An 18890-nucleotide genomic window follows, 5' to 3' on the forward strand; every position below is an offset into this window, starting at 1 on the left:
TGAAGTGGGGCAGCTTCTCCCAACTTGTGCCTGTGTGGAAATGGGGGGGAGGTGGCAGGGTGGGGAGACATTTTGCTAAGCTACAAGATACCCAGATGAGAATTAAAGATGCCTTGGATCACCACATTTTTATTTGAACTCCTGAAAGTTTTGGGTTTTTTCTCATGGGATAAGCAGTTAATTTACTGTGGGCAGGAACTAGAGGCATCTGGCATTTGTGTGGGATAGATGGTCAAACTTTCCCTTGTCAGATTGAACTTTAAAACCTCTTTCAAACTAAACACTGCTTTTTTTCCTGCTCTTTGCTTAACCTCCAGCAGCTGGTCATCACCCTTTGGCCTCAGCATCCTACTCCCCTCCCACTGTCCCCTGCTGTTGTCTCAGCTCTGCTTGAGCACAGAAATCCAGTGAGGAAACGGCTTTGGGCTCAAGCAAGACTGTCCTCTTAACAATTTGCATTTACATCCTAAAAGTAGAAGGCTGGAGGGGCAGGTAAGAGAAACAAATTTCACTAATCTTTCATTGTTAATTAATTCCTTGTAGCAGGTTCTTTTCCCTTCATAGGAGCCTATGAATTTTAGCTGCTGCCAGAGTGGGTTGTTTTGCTCTTTTCTAGAGGATCCTCCCTCCTATCCCAACTCTCACGAAGGCTGTACAGCTCACTAAAGCATCATGCTTGACTTCTATCCCCAACCTGCAGCAATGCTTTTTGGTGTGGAGAGAATTCCTAAGGTCAGGATGTCCCAAGCAGTTGCTGGCTGTAAAAGAGCACTCCTGGTTTGCTTTGCACTCAGAGTTTGGGATGTGGCGTGGCAGGGAAGCTGAAGGAGGTTTGAGCACCTTCCCATCAGCTGGGCTCTGTACGCAGTGTGTGGGTTCTGTGGGACAGTCACACCCCCACCAGCACCCCCAGTAGGTTCAGCAGGGTGGGTGCTGGGGGTCTGCAAGCCCACTGAGCTGCCCTGTCCTGCAGCCATGAGGAACAGTGGGATGGAAAGGGCCTGTGCTGGCTGGAGCCCAGCTGTGGCACAGCAGCCGCGGGATGGGGGAGTTTCTTGACGCTTCCCCGGAGCCTTCTGATTGAAGCTGAATCAGCAACTTGTTTCTTGGCTTTCTGCACTTCTTTTTGTTGCTTCACCCTTCTAAGAGCTTTTTCTAGTTTCTACTTTCTCCCTTGCCAGTAACCCCTTTCAGGCAGTGCTGTTGTGGGAATACTTTGGGATCCTTCCAGGATGAAAACCGTTGACACATGGACTGTGTGGCAGTGCTGCAAGGGAAAAGGGAGTGTTGAAGAGCTGTGAGGGGAGGAGGAATGGGTTTTGGCCAAGTGCTACAACAGAGAGCTGGCCTAAGAAATAGCAAAGGCTCTTGCCTGTAAGAGCCAAGACTGGACATGTCAGGGGCCAGGTCAGCCTTAGTGGACGGTAAAGTTGGTTTAAGGGGTTAGCACAAAGTCCTGTATCTCCTCTAGTGACAGCCCAGGACTTTACTGTGGAGTAGAAATAGAGAGTCTTTTCTGTTTAGTCAGGACAGGGTGAAGATGAGGTGTTCTCCTCAGTCCTGTGCTTTGGTTTTAAGTGTGAGATCAGATTAGCAGCACTTTGCGCCATGGCAGGCACCACGAGCTGCCTTGGCTGGGCAGAAGCAGGGATTTGTCCTTGTACAGGCATGTCAGGATCTGCCTTTCCCTAGAGGAGAGCAGAGTGACGGGGCAGGGACCATGGTGAGCTTGTGCTTTCTGTTGGGGCCATCCTTCCTGCTGCAGCTGGCAGCACTAAGTGTGGGAATTTTTTGCCCTTTGTGGTGTCCCATCTGTCTTGAACCTTTTGGAAGGTAATCTGTTTGTCATTCCCAGCAAGAGCTGTGGCAGTGGCCTGAGTCAGCCTCTTGTTTTGCATGTTTTCTCACAGTCCTTGTTGCTGTGCTATCAGTGGATGGAGAGGGGCCCTTGGGGCTCCACACAGTCTTGGTGCCAGATGAGGTAATTTCTGCTTTTGCAGAGGAACTGGAGCAGAGATGAAGTCATTGCCCAATAGCCTGGGGAGGGGGTTGTGGAAGAACCCAGAGCTCTCCTTCATCCCACACCAGCCCTTTTGATGCTGCTGTTTTCCTCCCACAGGTGCTGGCCCACCAGCACTGCAAGATCACAGACACAGAGGTCACCAGTGCTAAATGCAACTGATTTTTAATTTGGTTTCTCAGAAGGCAATGCTTGGTAGCCATGCAGTGAGTGTGCGGGGGCAGGCAGAGACCTACCTGAGTCAGATACATGTTTGAAAAAGTCTCCTGTGGTAGGCAAGTCCTAGGCAGGCTGCCAGCCCTTCCCAGTAGTTGTTTCTCAAGCTTCCTGCCACAGGGATGTGAACGAACCTAGGTCATGCAAAGGGCATCTCGGAACCCCAGTGCACAGGACGTGCTGTGTCGGCCCTGGCATGGCTGAGGCCTTGCTGCCAGAGCTGAAGGGTGTTGGGATTTAGGAGGAAATCCTTCCCTGTGAGGATGGGGAGGCCCTGGCACAGGTTGCCCAGAGAAGCTGTGGCTGCCCCATCCCTGCAAGTGTCCAAGGCCAGCTTGGATGGGGCTTGGAGCAACCTGGGCTGGTGGAAGGTGTCCCTGCCCATGGCAGGGGGTGGGATGAGGTGGTCTTCAAGGTCCCTTCCAACCAAAACCATTCCATGATTCTGTGTGCTTTAGCAAAGGTGGAAAAGAAATTATCTCTGCCTTGCTGGGAGATTTTCAGAGACCTGCTTTTGCTGGAACGTGGTGGTTAACATCATCCTGCCTTCCTCAGGTACCAGGGACAACCAGTTTGCATTGAAGTGATATGAACTTTGGACAGGTATAGCTGGGATGCACCAGCTACACCATACATGCTTACAAAATACATTTTTGGGATATTAAAGATGCTCAGTGCATGGAGGGACCAACTCCCCTGGAGACCTCTTTCTTATCACCTTTCTTCTCTGCCGTAGCATCTCCTGCACCAGGAACTGAAATAGCGTGAGGTGACCCTGGGGAAACACCACACAAGCAGGACCCTTGCACTGTAGCCACCTCGCTGGCTGATGGGGAGGACTCAAAAGTTCAAGTCATATTTTTGTACAAACTTGAGCCTGCTGCTTAAAGAGGGCACTGAGAAAGCCCCCTTTTCAGTGTATTGCTTCTAAAAGTAGTGTGTGCTTGGAGGCATATTTGTTCTGCTGGTGTCTGTCTGTCCTCCTGGTTTATCCTGCAGCTCCAGGACAAAGGGAGGATTGGAGAGGAGCATGGGCTCCTGTTCCCCTGGCTGAAACAGGCCCGTGGGTTTAGGGCCAGGCCGTGTGTCTGAGCGCTCTTGTTGTGGTTCCAGGACGATGCGTCTGGTGGTGCTGTGTCTCCTGGGCATGTGGGGGGTGGCTGTCCCTGAGCCCTATGCCGTGGAGGACATCTGCACCGCCAAGCCCCGTGACATCCCTGTCAACCCCGTCTGCATCTACCGCAACCCGGAGAGGAAGCCCCCAGAGGGCGAGGGGCAGGAGCCAGCTAAGGACAAGCTACCGGAGTCCACCAACCCCCGGGTCTGGGAGCTGTCCAAGGCCAACTCCCGCTTTGCCGTTGTCTTCTACAAGTACCTGGCTGACTCCAAGGACAATGGGGAGAACATCTTCATGTCGCCCCTCAGCATCTCCACAGCCTTTGCCATGACCAAGCTGGGAGCCTGTGGCAGCACCCTCCAGCAGCTCATGGAGGTCAGTGGGATTCCTCAGCCTTTCCCTGTAGCAGGTCTGAAAGGCAGGAAAGGTGATCATGGCTCATGGGTGCTCTCAGGGCCAGGACAGCTCCCTGCCTTGGGAATCGAATCATAGAATCACGGAATGGTTTGGGTGGGAAGGGACCGTGAAGCTCAACTCGTTCCACCCCCTGCCACAGACAGGGACACCTTCCGCTAGACCAGGTTGCTCCAAGTCCCATCCAACCTGGCCTTGGACACTTCCAGGGTTGGCATATAGCATTCCATATAGTGGAGACTTTGCAAGATACCTCTCTGTAGTGAATGTGCGTCCATACAATTCCTGACTGTCCTCCTGGTGCAGGTCATCTCAATCCCAGTCTGTGAGCAGTCTTTCCTCTACATCAAACAGGCTTTTCCCCTCCTCATTGTACTCCTGGTGGGACAGAGATGCCAAAAACAGCTATTCAGTCCCATCCAACCTGGTCTTGAGACCTGTAAATGAGACCCTGGGAAGGGGCAGCCTGTATTTAGATACTAGCTCCTTCCCATGACTCCTTATTTAGATCCATCATTCAGGGTGGATTTACTGGGTTTGAGAGATTAGGTTTCATATGGAGGAAAGGAAGCTTCTTTGGGAGATGAGGGAATGGAATGGGAACAGTTTGTTTCTTGCAGATTGGGCAAGCACATAGCTAAGCATTTCTTTATGCTGAAAGCAGGAAAAGCTGTGATAATCAAGTCCCATTGGGAGAGGCTCTTTTTCACGTTCCCCGTCTCTCCCTTGGGACAAAAATCAGAGACATGGGAGACCCTGCAGTCCACCTGACTTCCAGGGCAGGGGAGCCTGTACCTGGAAGGAGCCTCATAGGAAGAGCAATGTGCTGTGGGATTTTCTGTGCTTAAAGGCCTGAGGTTGGATAGCAGTAGACAAATCATAACTGTCCTTCTAGCTGGGAACAGATAAAAAAATTCCCTGTGCTGCAAAAATCTACCCTCAAAACAATTGCTACATGTTCCCATTCCCTGTAAAAATAGATAAGATGTACCAGAATTACTCAACAGGCCATGATAATTCCTCCTGGGAAGGAGCAGCCTTTGGCATTGTCACAGGAGGGTTCAGCACAATCCTTCTGAGTCTTTCCACTGGTGCAGCTCATCCCTGGGGTGTGGTAGCACTGGGGGAACCTGGAACCAGTCACAGGCAGAGTATTGGGAGCAAGGAAACCAGAGTTAGACACAGGAGCAGCACCTGAGCAGAGTTTAATCCTCCACTTGGACTCCAAAGGAGATCTTGGGCTGATGGGGGAGTTCATTTTATGTAGATTTGGATTCCCAATTACAGATGGAGGGCGAAGCTCTGAGGGCCTCCAGATTTCCTGGCTGTTGAGGCAAAGGCTCCTCCACCACTTGCTGTGGGGCCCAGGAGCACAAGAACCTGCTCATGGATTGCTCATGGATTCCTTCTCGCTGCTTGGCTCCTCCAGGTCTTTCGATTTGACACCATTTCGGAAAAGACATCGGATCAGATCCACTTCTTCTTTGCCAAGCTGAACTGCCGGCTTTACAAGAAAGCCAACAAATCCTCGGAGCTGGTATCGGCCAACCGCCTCTTTGGGGAGAAATCCTTGGTCTTCAACGAGACTTATCAGAACATCAGTGAAATCGTTTATGGAGCCAAACTCTGGCCTTTGAACTTCAAAGTGGGTTTGATCTACTTGCGACTTTGCTTTTTGGTTTGGTTTCTCCCCCCCGCCATCCTTCTGCTTTTGCTGAAGGATGCATCCCTGTCTTTTGCCCAGAGGAAGTGCCCTGCTCTGGCTGTGTGGGATATGAGTGAAGGCAGGAGGGAGCCTTGGATGCAGCTGCTCTTGTTCCATCTCACCCTTAACCACAGCCATGTCCCCTCTCCTCGTTGCTGAACCCTGCAGCGCTGCTCTGGGAGCAGTGTCCTCCCCCAGCACACACCCTGGGAACCTGTCTCCTGCAGAAGGGGCACAAAGAGGTGTTTAAAACCCTTGGCTTAACCTTTTTTTGGTCTCTTCCTTCAGGAGAAGCCAGAACTTTCCAGGGAGATCATTAATGAGTGGGTGGCTAATAAGACAGAGAGACGCATCACAGAAGTGATCCCAGAAAGAGGTATTGATGATCTCACTGTCTTGGTCCTGGTCAACACCATTTACTTTAAGGTATGGCTGACAAAACTAAGGGAGGAGCCCACGTCCTTGGGAGAGACATGGTGCTCATGTTTGTCCTCCCCCTCTCACTTTTAGGGGCACTGGAAATCGCAGTTCCCAGCTCCAAACACAAAACTGGATGTATTTAATAAAGCCAATGGCGAGACCTGCAAAGTCCCAACTATGTACCAGGAGTCCAAATTCCACTATGCATTCATCCCCCAGGACAAAGTCCAGGTGCTGGAGCTGCCGTACAAAGGGGATGATATCACGATGGTGCTGGTCCTGCCCAGTGCTGGGACACCGCTGGAGGACGTGGAGCGAGTCCTGACATCAGAGAAGCTGCAGAGCTGGATAGACTCCATGAAGGAGGTGTCTCTCTTTGTTTATCTCCCTCGGTTCCGTGTCGAGGACAGCTTCAGTGTCAAAGAGAAGCTGAGGAAAATGGGACTGGAAGATCTCTTCAGTCCGGAAAATGCCAGACTCCCAGGTGAGATGTTGAGGTGGGGGGCAGCCGTTCCTCCACAGGTGCCAGGGCATTAGGTGCAGCAGCACATGAGGAACAAGAACATGAAAGCATTTAGATGTTGCCACAGTCAGTGATGGACTCTGGTCAAGTCCCACCGTAGATAGGCAGCCCAGCTCTGCACTGAGGACATGGCAATTTAGCAATCCATTGCATGTGGGGGGGCATATTTTCATTTTAGGGCAGCCATGCCTTCTGCCTGATCCCAGGCCCTGTTGGATGGGAGTGTGTTCTCTCTTGAGCTGTGCCTAAACTCAGTTTAACCTTTCTCCACTCTGTTGCAGGTATCATCGCAGAGGGCCGCACAGACCTGTATGTGTCTGAGGCTTTCCACAAAGCCTTCCTTGAGGTGAGCCTTGTTCTGTCCCAGGGTGTCTTCCCCTTGGTTTTTAAAAACATGTAGCATTAAAAGAAAAAAAATAGCTCTGAACCCCTGGTGTTCGTTTCCTCAGCAGTCTGGGGTTCTGGAAGGAGAAGGAGGGCAAGCCCTGTCCCTGCTGCACGATGCCTGTGTTTTAATCCCATCTTCTCCCTTGATTGGCAGGTGAATGAAGAAGGGAGCGAGGCGTCAGCTGCCACAGCTGTCACCATCTCTGGCCGTTCCTTCCCCATGAACAGAAAAATCTTCAATGCCAACAGGCCCTTCCTGCTTTTCATCCGGGAAGCCGCCCTCAACACCATCATCTTCATGGGCAGGATAGCTGATCCTTGCTCCTAAAGGGGCTGGCAGGGCCTCGCCTCTCCCTCCTCTGCCTCGGGAAGAGGGGCAGTGGGGTATTGCCACAAAGCCCGGGCTGCTCCTGGCGTGGTTGGTCTTGCTGTTTGGTGCCAGCTGCAGGGAGGGACTGCATCCAGCTGGGCTGTCCCTGCTCCTCCCTGGGTGAGAAGGCTCACAGGGCCCCTCATCTGCTACGTCCTCCATGCAAAGGGAAGCTGAATTTCTTCCAGCACCAGTAGTTTTGCAGCACCCAAACCCGAGTCCAGCACTGCTGTCCTTCCCATGTCCAACCCTCCTCCCTTTCGGGCCTCAAGCTGTAACTCTGATCCCCTGGTTCATTAAACCCTATAGATCTGTATGTAGCAGGCTGATCTCTGAATGCACAATTTGCACCAAGCCACTTCCTAGACTCATTTAAACTTTCCAACAAACGGGCCCTTCCCTGTGTTCCCCAGTCCTGGCAGTACGACCCCACACTGGACAGGTCAGTGGAACAGTAGCATCCACAGGGTTTATGCTGCCTGGGCCAGAAACATCCTTCCACAGCACGTGTGGAAGAGCTGCCAAACAGCTGTGCCCTGCTTGCCAGCAGCTGTGGTGTATCCAACATGCCCCAGAGGTGAGAGCCACCAGTGACAGTCTTGCATAGCCAAGGCTTTGAATCTCCTTTTTAACATTAAGATTTAAACTAGCGAACAGTTCCTGTAGCAGGGGTGTCCATGAACTGTGGCAATGCCCAGCTGAGGTAACCAGTACCTGTAGCTTTGTTTAAAAATCTGTTATTTCACTTGCAAGTTTACTCCAGGAGCTGAGGTGTGCTGGCCTGCTGCTGGGCCACACGTGTGGCCTCTGGTGCTCTCAAGGTGGCTTTACTGCTGTACAGCCTCTGACAAGGTTGTCCTCCAGATGGAGAAGGTGGTGAGCTTCCCTCTAGGATTTCTGCATTTCAGGCAGCTGTTTCAAACCAAAAGGGCAGTGACAGCACAGGTGACAGAAGTGGTTTTTGCAGACAGCTGTGAAAACACCAGTGGGTGTCCCTCCCCAGTGGGCCCTTTAGTCTGAATTTGGTAGGAGCAGTGAAACACCCACCTCTGTAAAGGCTTCTCTAAGCAGCAATGGCCACAGCAGCCAAACCGTGCTGCAGTTAACTCAGAGCTGCCATGACAGGGGTTTGGTGACTGGGTCTCTGGTTTTGGAAGCCATAGGGGTTTGCAGGGCTCACTCTCCTGCTCCCAGGAGGAAAGTTCGAGCATCTGTGTTTGTGTTGTGAGTGGCACATGTGTTTGGACACAGAGAACCACCTCCTCCAGCTATAGCAACCCCTGCACCCCCGCAAGGCACCGTCCTTTCTGGGCTCACCTGCCTGCCTGGAGTAACACCTTGGGAAGAAGCTGAGAGTGTCACAGATGTCTGGGGCCCTGGGAGAAAAGGGGGAGCATTTTGGAAATAACTAAGGGCTCAGAAAGCAGCTCTTCCTCTCCCTGCCCTCCTCAGGCAGTCGCCACTGTGGCTTTTCTTGCTGGATCCCATCTTTTGCCTGCTCACCTCGTTGAGAGAACACAACCCTGCAACCTCTGCCTTCTTCAGTTGTGCTCCAGGCTGTGGAGGTGGAGGATGGTGAAGGAGGAGGGCTGAGGCAGTGCTTGGGGATCTCTAGCATGGCACTGAACCACAGTGTTTCCCCTGCCTTTGGCAGCTGGGAAAACATCCAGAGGGCATTGTGCCTGTTCCACCTGGTGAGACCAGAATGGGCTGAGCCTGCTGAGTGGTGAGACAAAGCTCATCCCAGACAGGACAGAAGCCATCTCAAGTGCCAGGAACAACAGTCTGGTACTGCCCAACCTTTCCCAAACTGGGCAGTGCAGTGCTGCCCACAGCAGGGACCAGGATCTCCCGCCATGGCTGAGAAAACCCACACTGGGTCACACCAGTCAGCTCCACGACACAGACAAGGATCTGAGTATTAAACCATTTAATTCTCAAACCACTCACATGCATAATGTTCTTTTACACAGTGTTAAAAGAAAGAAGAAAATGCGATTTATTTTTTTTAATACAAACAGAATTTCAAGTATACATTTATAGAATTTTCCAAGATTCCTACCCAAGTTGCTAAGTTTTCATTCACATTGTTCTTAAAGCTGTCCGACGAGAGCGCTTTTTGCTAAACTGCTTTCAATGCAATTGTACAGTCCCTCTACCTTGGTTTTACTTCCCCCTTCCCCAACTCTGGTTCCCCTCTGCCACCCCTGCCCACCCCTCTCCAGCAGCTCTGGCTGTCCCTGTTTGCCATTGGCCACTGTCTGCCAACACCTGCTAGAAGAGGAAAAGGGAAGTGGTGCTGGAGGACCAGCTTGGGAACAGCTTGGAAAATCACTGAAGAACAGTCTGATATCCACAAGTTACACACAGCAGGCTCTCACTTCCACCTACTGCAGACTAGTCTGAACATTGACTTTTTCTTCTTGAAATAAGGATTACAATCAAAAATAAAATTAAAAAAAAAGAGAATAATTAGTACAGCAGGAAATTTCTTAACTGTGAAAGTAAGTCTTGAGTGTTAGGACACCTGTCCTAAAAGGTTTGATTTACAGGCCAACAGTTGAAGGCGACAGCACAGTTTCTGTTACAAAGGGTTACTCTGCAAACCAGCTCAGAGCAGAATCAATGTGGGAGACACAAACTTACATTTAAAAAAAAAAAAATAGAATACTGAACTGATGAGGGCTCCATATCCACGTTATGGAAAAACCCCACAGCCCCAGTAACAACTTCCTCTGGCTCTGCTGTGCAGCTGAGCTCAGCTGGGTTGTAACTGGGTGCAACTTCTGACCTGTTAAAAACGGGATTTAAATCTGTTTTAGAGGCAAGGGTGGGTTCTCTGGAACGATGACAAAGCCCCCCCAGGGCCCAGCCCTGTCAGTGCTCGGCCGGCGGGGCTGCCCCGGGGCGGTGGCAGGTCTGTCCCTGCAGGGCTGGCCCAGCCCACGGGACTCCCGAGGTAGAGCTGCCGTGGCTTTTGGGCTGCCGGGGGCATCCCAGGGTCTGGCAACTTGGCTCACCCGGGGCTCTGGCTGCCCAGGAGCTGCCTGCCCATCCAGCTGTGTCCCAGGCCAGCCACAGCTGTACTCGTCTGACCAGTTAAAGTGCATTGCTGCAGTAAAGGATTTTCTTTTTTTTTTAATTTTTTTTTTTTTTAAAGAGGAACCTATTTAAAGTGCTGTTCTAGTTTGGAAAGGGACTCTGGTTAGAAAACAATGGCACCTTTTCACACAACAGATCTGCTCTCTGCATGTGTTTGTGTATATATATATATAAATTTGCAGAGTCAGATCTGCTGACTAATGAACAACATATAAAAGTGTTTGTATTTTTATCTTATTGCTTTTTTTTTAATGCTGCCTGCTCCCTTGGAGGCAAGAGGGAGATGGATTCTCCTCTCACCTTTCCCACCACTGACTAATTTCCCAGTGCAGGACGCTGAGCCCATGGGACAGTTCACTGCTGTGCAGCACCCGGGGAGGTGACAAAGCCCCCCTGAACTGTCACACCCCCAAAGCCAACCTGCAAAGGTCACTGCAAGGAACTGGAGGCTGAGAGGGACTCTGGACTCCGAGGGGCTCCCGCTGCTCCTGCCAGATGCCATTTTCATAGAGTCACTTTACAGAGCAGACCTGCATTTCTGAAACACAGAGGTAAGGAAAACAAATCTCTTTGAAGTGAAAGCTTTGCTGCTCGAGTGTGTAGTGTGGTAACCTCAGCACTCCGAGAGAGAGAGGTAGTTATTGTCCTGTGAATCTGCTGCTTCCATTTCTGGAGTGATTGCTTAAAAAAAAAAAAAAAAAAAAAAGGAAAAAATCCTGTGCTCTTTATTAAGTTATCCCAGTTAAATCTTTCTGGTGAAGATACACTTGACTATTCCCTCTAAGAGGCTTTTATATTTTAGGAACTGATTGTCAGTTTAGTTTGTTACGAAATCAAATTTGATTAGCAAATTGCTATACAAAGCCACTTCCCTCGTGAACTCCTACAATCCTCTCCCACCGCTCCGCAGGGAAGGGCTCAACCATCCGTGCCCTGTTTGGGGGGGTCACAGCCTGTGCTCCCGCAGCAGGACAGCGTTTCCTGCTCCGGGCACTTTTAATGGAAACGTTACAAAGAGCTACTGGTATCATATTCACAGTGTTGTACAGGGAAAGTGAGGTGACACCAGCGAAAGGAGGGGAGCTCTGGGGGACAACAGGGACACAGCTCGTGGGAGCTCCAGGTAGTGTTTAACACACTAGGAATATGCCTGGGAAAACTGCATTGGTTCTCTTCCCTTTTCAGACTAAAGCAGTACTTTGAATATCTTGCTTCTGTTTTCATGAACTACCCTCTGATCCAGTCTCCTCATCCTTCCCTAACCCTCCCTGCAAGCGTGGGGCATGAGATGAGGGGTACGTTCCTGCACGAACGCACAGCTTCATGTTCTCCTCCTAACTCAGCTTCTAAAAGAGCTTATTCAAAACAGTCCCCACTGTGCCCCCAAGGATTGCTCTCGCAGCCCTTGGCCTGTCCTGACTGTCAGCAATGTTACAGACATGGACACAGAACAACTGTGTTATTGGGACGACAACACTCCCCCCTCCCTGCACAATATCCCTCCCAGTCCCTGCCCTGGGACAGCGGAGCCCTGCAAGCTGCCTGGGGTCAGCTTTCGACCCAGGCCAGCACCTCAGGGGAGCCCAGGCAGTTAGTCTGAAGCAAAGGGTATGACAAATTCTGCTCTCCATTCCAAATTCACCCACACTCCACCTGGGCTGCTTCCTCAGCAACACAGCCCTGGCTTAGGAGACCTTCTAACACATGAGAAAAGTACCTGCAGGCCACCTATGCCATCACTGCCCGCGCCTGCAGCAGAGGAGATCCAGGCTGCCCTGCAAACAGCCTCCACAAACCAACCTCACCTTGACCCTGGCAGGGGTGCAGCCGACTGAAAGACCCCCCCTGGGCTGGGCACAGCCACAGTGGGGCCGAGTCATCACTCCCCTTGCCAAATCCCATCTGCCAGCAGGAGAACTGCACCGTGCCCCCCTTCTTGGTGCCCACTGCGGAACGGCACCTCCCACCTGCCTCCCACCTCTTGCAGCCAAGACTTGTGTTCAGTTACCAATGCACATGCAAGGAGGATTAAGGAAAAGCTTCACAGTAATCCAGAGAGTTTCCTTAGACACATAAACTCTCAGAAAATAATACCAGGGAGCACAAACCCCTGTATCAAACCAATGCCCAAGACACATAGGTGAATGAGCGGACCCTGGGGAACCTCCTCGTCTCAAGAAACAGCTTTTACACTTGACCAAACAGAGAACCAGTGAAGTGACATCATCACGTTAAAATTTGTTTCTCAGACATAGTTTTGTGATTCTTCCCCCCACCCCAGACTCAGTAATTTCGCTTGGAATTCTAGTGGAAGGTGTCCCTGCCCATGGCAGGGGGGTTGGAATGAGATGAGCTTTAAGGTCCCTTCCAACCTAAACCATTCTGTGATTCTATGATTTGAGTAACTAATTCCAATTGTATTTTATCCTTTATACTTCTGCTTTCTGTATTTTATGACCAGCAATAAAACTAACTAATCCAGCTTCATTTTTCATTTCTCATTAGTTTCACACTTTCATAGCCAATGGTACTGGGTCTGACTGCAAAGGTAGTGGGAAGGTTTCAATAAATAAGCCTCACTGCAATATAAAAATAATGCAGGCATTTCACCATAGATCTGAGGGAGAGGGAGTTAAATACATTAATAAAAACTAAGCTGGAGGCTTAACACAGCTGACAGTCTGCAAAAAAATTAATGCACTGATTTTTTTTAACTACTGCCTTAGGTAACTGCAGTAAAATAATAAATCAGAATATGTCAGATTAAACAACTTACACAGCAGTATTTAAAAGATACCTGAATATGTTTCAAAAGCTTAACTGATATGAACTAGGAAGCCCATTAAAGCTGCCCATTTGTACATTATAATACTAAAAAAAACCCAAGAAGGTAACAAAAACACAGCTTGGCGTAGTCTAATGGAAACAGGAACCTGGAGGCTGCACTGTCCCAGGATGGGGATTTCCCAGCCTCTCTGGACAACCTGATCCGATGCTGTTTGGCTGTTCTCATGGTGAAAAAAATACCTTGTAATACCTAATCTTACGCTCCTTTGTATAAACTTCCACCTACTGCTACTCCTCCTTGCACCGTGTGCCTCTGAGAAGGGTTTGGCTCTGTCTTCTCTGCGGAGTTTAAACAGGAGCAGTGACACAGTTAAAGGAGAGAGCACTGACACAAAAGCAAACTCTGGTCTGCAACACATGCTAGAAAACCCAACACTCAGAAAATGGCACTTTGAAATCTGTCTGGCACTGCCCTTCCCAGTCTGCACCTCCCATCCTTCAGTTCCTTCCGATGGAGTTTCTGGAATCCTCACATCTGCCCCCCTGGGGACTCGCCTTCCTTTGTTACCATTCACACTCCAGGATGGAGAACACTGGTGCTGTTCAGCTCTCATCTCCAGGATAAGGATCTTTGCACAGGGTTTTCTGAACGCTCCTGCCCACGAGCAGGTTCCAAACCTGGCATTTCCCTGTCCATGACATCCAGGGCGTGCCAGACACATGCACTCCTCTTTTCCCAGTGATGCTTTGCTGCTGTTTCACCTATTTTACCCAACCCAGGTGGGTTCTAGCGCCACCAGCTCCAGACAGGGCTGACACCAGATGAACCCTCTTATTTCAACTGTCTCCCTCCTCCCTAGAGGAAGCAAGAGCTGCTGCCAAGGTTGTGGGAGATTGTTAGAGCTGAATTTGTTCTTAGCACTTGCTCATTCCTCGGGAAGGCAATTACTCCTTGGCACAGAAAAATCAGCATGATTTTATCATTGAACCCATTGGTGAGAGCAGAGCATGCACCTCCACAGAAGTTACTAAAACAACCCCCAACCACCTCTAGACATCAGTAAATAGCAATTAGACACTAAACGCATCAGTGACTGGTTTTGTGGCTTCCTCTCTCCAGCCCCCAGTTGTGCCAGACCACACTGATTTTCTGCCTTCTCCCTTTTTATTTCTAGCTTTGCCAGGACATACTTGTTTTCCTACAAAACCATTAAGGACCATGAAAAACACCTTCAGAAGGTTCCACCATCCAACTTTACCCAGCGGGTCTCAAATCCTTCCAAGGCTGCAAATCCCTAGGATTCAGCAGCACAGGTTCTTAAGTCTTATTCATATCCATGTTTTCATCAGCAAAAACCTTTCAGAGCTCCAACCTCCTAAGGTTCCTCCTATTTCCGAGACACGTCTTCCTACAAGCTGTAATACTTTGGTTTACAACTGGATTAAAATATAAATTAAATAAGAATAACGCTAAATGAGTTTATACTGAACCACTTTATATATGTATGTATATATATATATGTATATACAGTATGTGTGTGTGCACTCCCTAACGACAGCTAGAGGAAGCAAAAGTCATTCTCCAAAGGCTTCTACTCTTCCAACTAGCGTGGTCAACTTATCCATTGCAACAATTCCCTGTGCATAAAAGCTAATGAAGCACTGGAAGGTGGTGCTGGCGACCAGCCGGATCACACAGACGTTCAGGAACAGAAAGACAATAAATTATAAGAAGCAGTAGTAACTTGTTCACAGTTGGGATGAGGATAATGTTATGGGAAACCTGAATTTTCTACAGTCCCAGGAATAAAAAGCCAAAGGTCACTGAAGGTTAGAGATATATTGCAGTTAATCCTAAAAGCAAAGATCGGATCTGACACAAAGAAACCACATGAAGTTTCTCCCAGTAGACTAAACTCTGGAACAATCAGATTCAGCAGGAAGATCTCCATCAAAACCAGAATTCATCCCAAGGATGCTCTGATCTCTGCCTCCACCTCAGCAATGGATGCTTTCCCAAGTAGGAAGATTCCTAGAAGTCAACTCAATCTTACATTCAAAAGAAAATGATCCCAAGTCCTTTCTTGATGCTACTTCTATCAGCCCAAGCATCACCTTAAAATCTCCTAGTCCCAGCCTCTGTGTTTCCCTATGTTTGCCAAGCCAAAGCCTTTCAGCAGATGGAAATATTTTAGAGATGGTCGGACTCTTCAGATAATTTTATAACCCACTTGAGCGAGTTCCAGGTTAGGAATAACCTAAACTTCTAGTAAGACTAACTGCAGCAAAACTTTGGTCTGCTGCACTTTATTAAAAAAAGAAAAACAAATTAATCACAGCAAGTCTCCTCCAAGCCTACTCTATTCCAAAATGTTCTGGTAGACTTTAGTTTCAAGCAGCAACCAGTAGTGTTTGCATAGATCTAGCTTTTATTTGGTTACAAATACATATATATAAATGTACATATATGTGTACGTATGTATTTTATATTAAAATATCCCTTGAATGATAATGACCAAATTAAGGATGCTGAGCTCCTCTTTAGGCCCTTCCACTGCAGATGTCAGAGCTCTGTGCATGGCTCTCATCTCATGGCAGGAGTAAAGACTCGGCTACATCAGCAGATCCCAGACCTTCCAACTGCAGTCTTGGCCACAGGCTCAGCTCCCAGGGAAAACTGAGAGCCCAAAAAGTCTCCTGAATTACAGCTCCTTGACTTACTGAATGGTTTGGGCTGGAAGGGGCCTTTAGAGGTCATCTAGTCCAACCCCCTTGCCATGAGCAGGGACTCCTCCCATCCCCAAAATATTTCCAGCAGAGCAAGAACAGCATTTGGTGTCACTAATCTGCAGAAACACCTGGATGCTGGCACAGCTAAATTGGCAGGCATGTCACAGATCAAAGACTAGAGTTTGATAAAGTTTAAATCATTTTAAGTGCTATTTTTGTTGGTCCTCAACATGACCCTGTGTATCTCCCAAGCCACCTTCCACCCCAACCTTTGCAGTTGTCTTCCTATTTATACCTTGGGTTCTGCAGAAGTCAGAAGCAAATAAAAGCTGCAACCCTGCTTTTGCCAAGGCCTCCTTAGGGCTGAATCACCCAAAGGCACAGAAGGACCCAGCTCCAAGACCAGGCCTGGAATCACTGGTTGAAAGGAGCATGTTAAGTGATGTTCCCACCGCAGAGATGTGGAACGGAAATAGCCACCAAGCAGGACAAGCAGGGAGAGCTGCCCTGTCCATTTATTTCAACCCTGATCCCACAGAGGGCTGAACTCCTGGCTCTGTGCCCTCCCTGCTGAGCCAGCCCCACAATGCCTTTCAGCCAGGCCACAGCTTGTTCCCAGTGCTATTCCAGCTCTGGATAGCTGTCAAATGGGAACAGCAGCTTTCTGTTCCTCCTGCCCTTCTTCAGGCACACAAACTTCTGAAAGTTGAATTATACAGGTCACAGCTTGAGAACATTGTGGAGAAGGTGTCAGTAAGTCCAAGGACTGACCTGATGGTGGGCAGTGCTGGGACGATAAGCCAGGGACTGCCCATATGCATTGGCTGCTCTGGCTCTCACTGGGCTGACAGCTCTGCCATCTTACTAAGTGGCTCTAAGCATGTTCTCAGCCTCCTGTTACAAATTCACGTTCCATAAAGCCTCTCATTCATCCCTCTCTAGCTGCTGGAAATACAAAGCACAATTTGTTTCCACGCACTCCCATTGGAAGAGAGCAAAAAGACTTTCTCCTTTCTCCCTTTCCCAGCTTCCCATCGGTCATCCTTCTGAGAAGAAGAGGTTTAGCTTTTTCCCAAAGCAGCAGCACAGTATAACACAATTCTGGTTATTTTCACAGCTATTCACAGGGAACCTGGCAGCAGCAGGAACAGCCACGGCAACGGTCAGGTCACTCGGCTGTGACTTGGCACCAGGGCTTGCTGCAGGCTTAAGAAGATAACCACAACTCTTCACATTTGGGAGGTGAGTTCCTTGGCAGCAAAGAACTAAGAAACGTGTTTCCTCTCCGAGAAAACAAACTGCGAAACCAGAGTGTGTTCTCCCTGTTGCCTGAGGCAAGCAAACAAATGGGTTAGTCAGCCCTAACTCTGAAGCGGACAGAAATGTTATGTACAGAGGTATTAAAACATGACAGAGTTCTCTTCACATCCTCCTTAAATCACAGTTGAAATCACAGTTTTGGCAGGAAAAGCTGCAGCTAGACGTGGGAATGCAAAGCTGCGCCTCAACCCATCACAGAAGCATTCGCACTTGAAGAGTTGGCGTCTGATTCTCCACAGCTTCAGTGCAACTGTGAAGAGCCGTGCCAGTGGAGAGGCAACGGAACACGGCAGCATTCTGCTGGGAAAGCACCTCTTGAGTAGCTACACCACTGCCAGGAAATTCACATGAGGTTTTTCCATACCATACATGACCTCCAACCCCTTTTTCCTCAAACCTTGCCCTTATCTGCACCGAGAAGGTCAAGCACTGAAAGAAATGTTCAATAACAATTCCTTCGGAACTGGTTCCGCCGTCCAGTGTGGACGGGCCTGAACTGCTTTCAGCAATGTTCAAGACGTATTAGAGACACCATGACTCCCACACATACATACGCATCCATTAAATGTACAGAAATAATATTAAAATGATTCCCACTACCATACCTTATACTGACTCTAGCTACAAGCTATAAACTTCACCTCAGCGAGGCCTGGGCAAGAATTGGCTCTTTTGCATGCAATCAGAAATGATCATTTATACAGTGGCAACCTCTGCACCAAAAAAAAACAACACAACAAACAAAAACCAAACCAAACCAAAACCAAAAGCAAACATAAAGGAGGAAAAAAAATAAAAACCTTTCACAAGCTTTGTTTTTCAGCCTAGTAGGATATGAAGGACCAATTTCATGGTTTTCACCAGGCCAATTAAAATAGTGAATCAGCAAACAGGGCACACCGTTGGCACCCTGGGCTGTCCGGATGCTCCTCCGTTCACAGTATCAATACAGTAAAACACAAACCTGCTCAAGAAACTCACAGCTATGCCATGGGAATAAAGGCAGTCACCATTTTATGTCAGCCCTTCTTCACTACGGTTGCCATCTGTCTCAGAAAAATGTTGCTTGTGTAGCAGTTACTGCACCTTCACCCTTCTCTTCACAGCAAGCTTAGCAGGGAAACTTTCCCACTATATTTATATATAATATATGTATATAAATAATTTTATGTTTTTATAGTTTGGTAGTATTCTTTTAAAATTTCTATTTTAAAACACTTAAAAATCTTTTAAGCAACTAAAAGTAACTTTTGATGCTCTCTAGTGTGAACAGGATAGGATTTCAAAGTCTTTAACTCTTTTTTTTTTTTCATTTTTGGTAACTTCAAAAGCTATGACTAAAGCAGCACATCTCCACTCCTTCCAACACCTCGATTGCAACGAAACCTACCTTGGCCACCCTCTCACCTCATCTTCTGCCACTGCAACCTCACTGTTTGGGTACCATCCTGCTTGACCTTCACCAGGAAACCTGACGGGGCTGGTCCCTCGGGTGGCCAAATCACTCCCTGTGTGACGATGCACTTGACAGGAGAGGAGGAAGAGACAGAAGGAAAATGGAGGTGAAATATCAGCTTTCCTGTTTGAAACGGTCAATGAAATGGTGCTTTGCAGGTGCCTGGCTCAGGACACCTGCAAAGGTTCCTCTCTTAGGAGCACTTCCCTGTTACATATGATCCTGGCACCAAGCCCTTTCCACACACAAAAACACTTTAGAGCCACGTCTCTTTTTGAGAGAGAGATGGGAGGAACAGTGAGACCCCTCACTTATAAAAATGA

At 48.7% G+C, this 18890-nt stretch overlaps 1 protein-coding gene across 2 annotated transcripts; it reads left to right on the forward strand.

The window, feature by feature from the left end:
* Nucleotides 1-329: 329 nt before the first annotated feature.
* Nucleotides 330-7492, forward strand: SERPINC1 (serpin family C member 1). 2 transcript variants are annotated; one of them, XM_027665315.1, is made up of 8 exons: nucleotides 330-492; nucleotides 2695-2822; nucleotides 3350-3728; nucleotides 5197-5412; nucleotides 5761-5898; nucleotides 5983-6376; nucleotides 6697-6761; nucleotides 6957-7492. In XM_027665315.1, exons 3-8 carry the CDS (start codon nucleotides 3354-3356, stop codon nucleotides 7128-7130), a joined length of 1362 nt encoding a protein of 453 aa, XP_027521116.1. In that variant the 5' UTR covers nucleotides 330-492; nucleotides 2695-2822; nucleotides 3350-3353; the 3' UTR covers nucleotides 7131-7492. The 2 variants fall into 2 exon arrangements, with proteins under 2 accessions (XP_027521116.1, XP_027521115.1); XM_027665314.1 differs by lacking the exon at nucleotides 2695-2822 and having other exon boundaries at nucleotides 331-492.
* The last annotated feature ends 11398 nt before the right edge of the window (nucleotides 7493-18890 follow it).

Source organism: Corapipo altera, unplaced genomic scaffold, assembly GCF_003945725.1.
Source record: "Corapipo altera isolate COAL_440 unplaced genomic scaffold, ASM394572v1 316, whole genome shotgun sequence".
Taxonomy (NCBI): Eukaryota; Metazoa; Chordata; class Aves; order Passeriformes; family Pipridae; genus Corapipo; species Corapipo altera.

What these genes read in the sequence shown, in the direction of transcription:
- SERPINC1 (XM_027665315.1), top strand. Translation starts at nt 3,354, where the DNA reads ATGCGTCTGGTGGTGCTGTGTCTCCTGGGCATGTGGGGGGTGGCTGTC. An exon ending in CCCTCCAGCAGCTCATGGAG is followed by an intron (nt 3,729 to 5,196) that starts GTCAGTGGGATT and finishes TGGCTCCTCCAG; the next exon opens with GTCTTTCGATTTGACACCAT. An exon ending in TCAACACCATTTACTTTAAG is followed by an intron (nt 5,899 to 5,982) that starts GTATGGCTGACA and finishes TCTCACTTTTAG; the next exon opens with GGGCACTGGAAATCGCAGTT.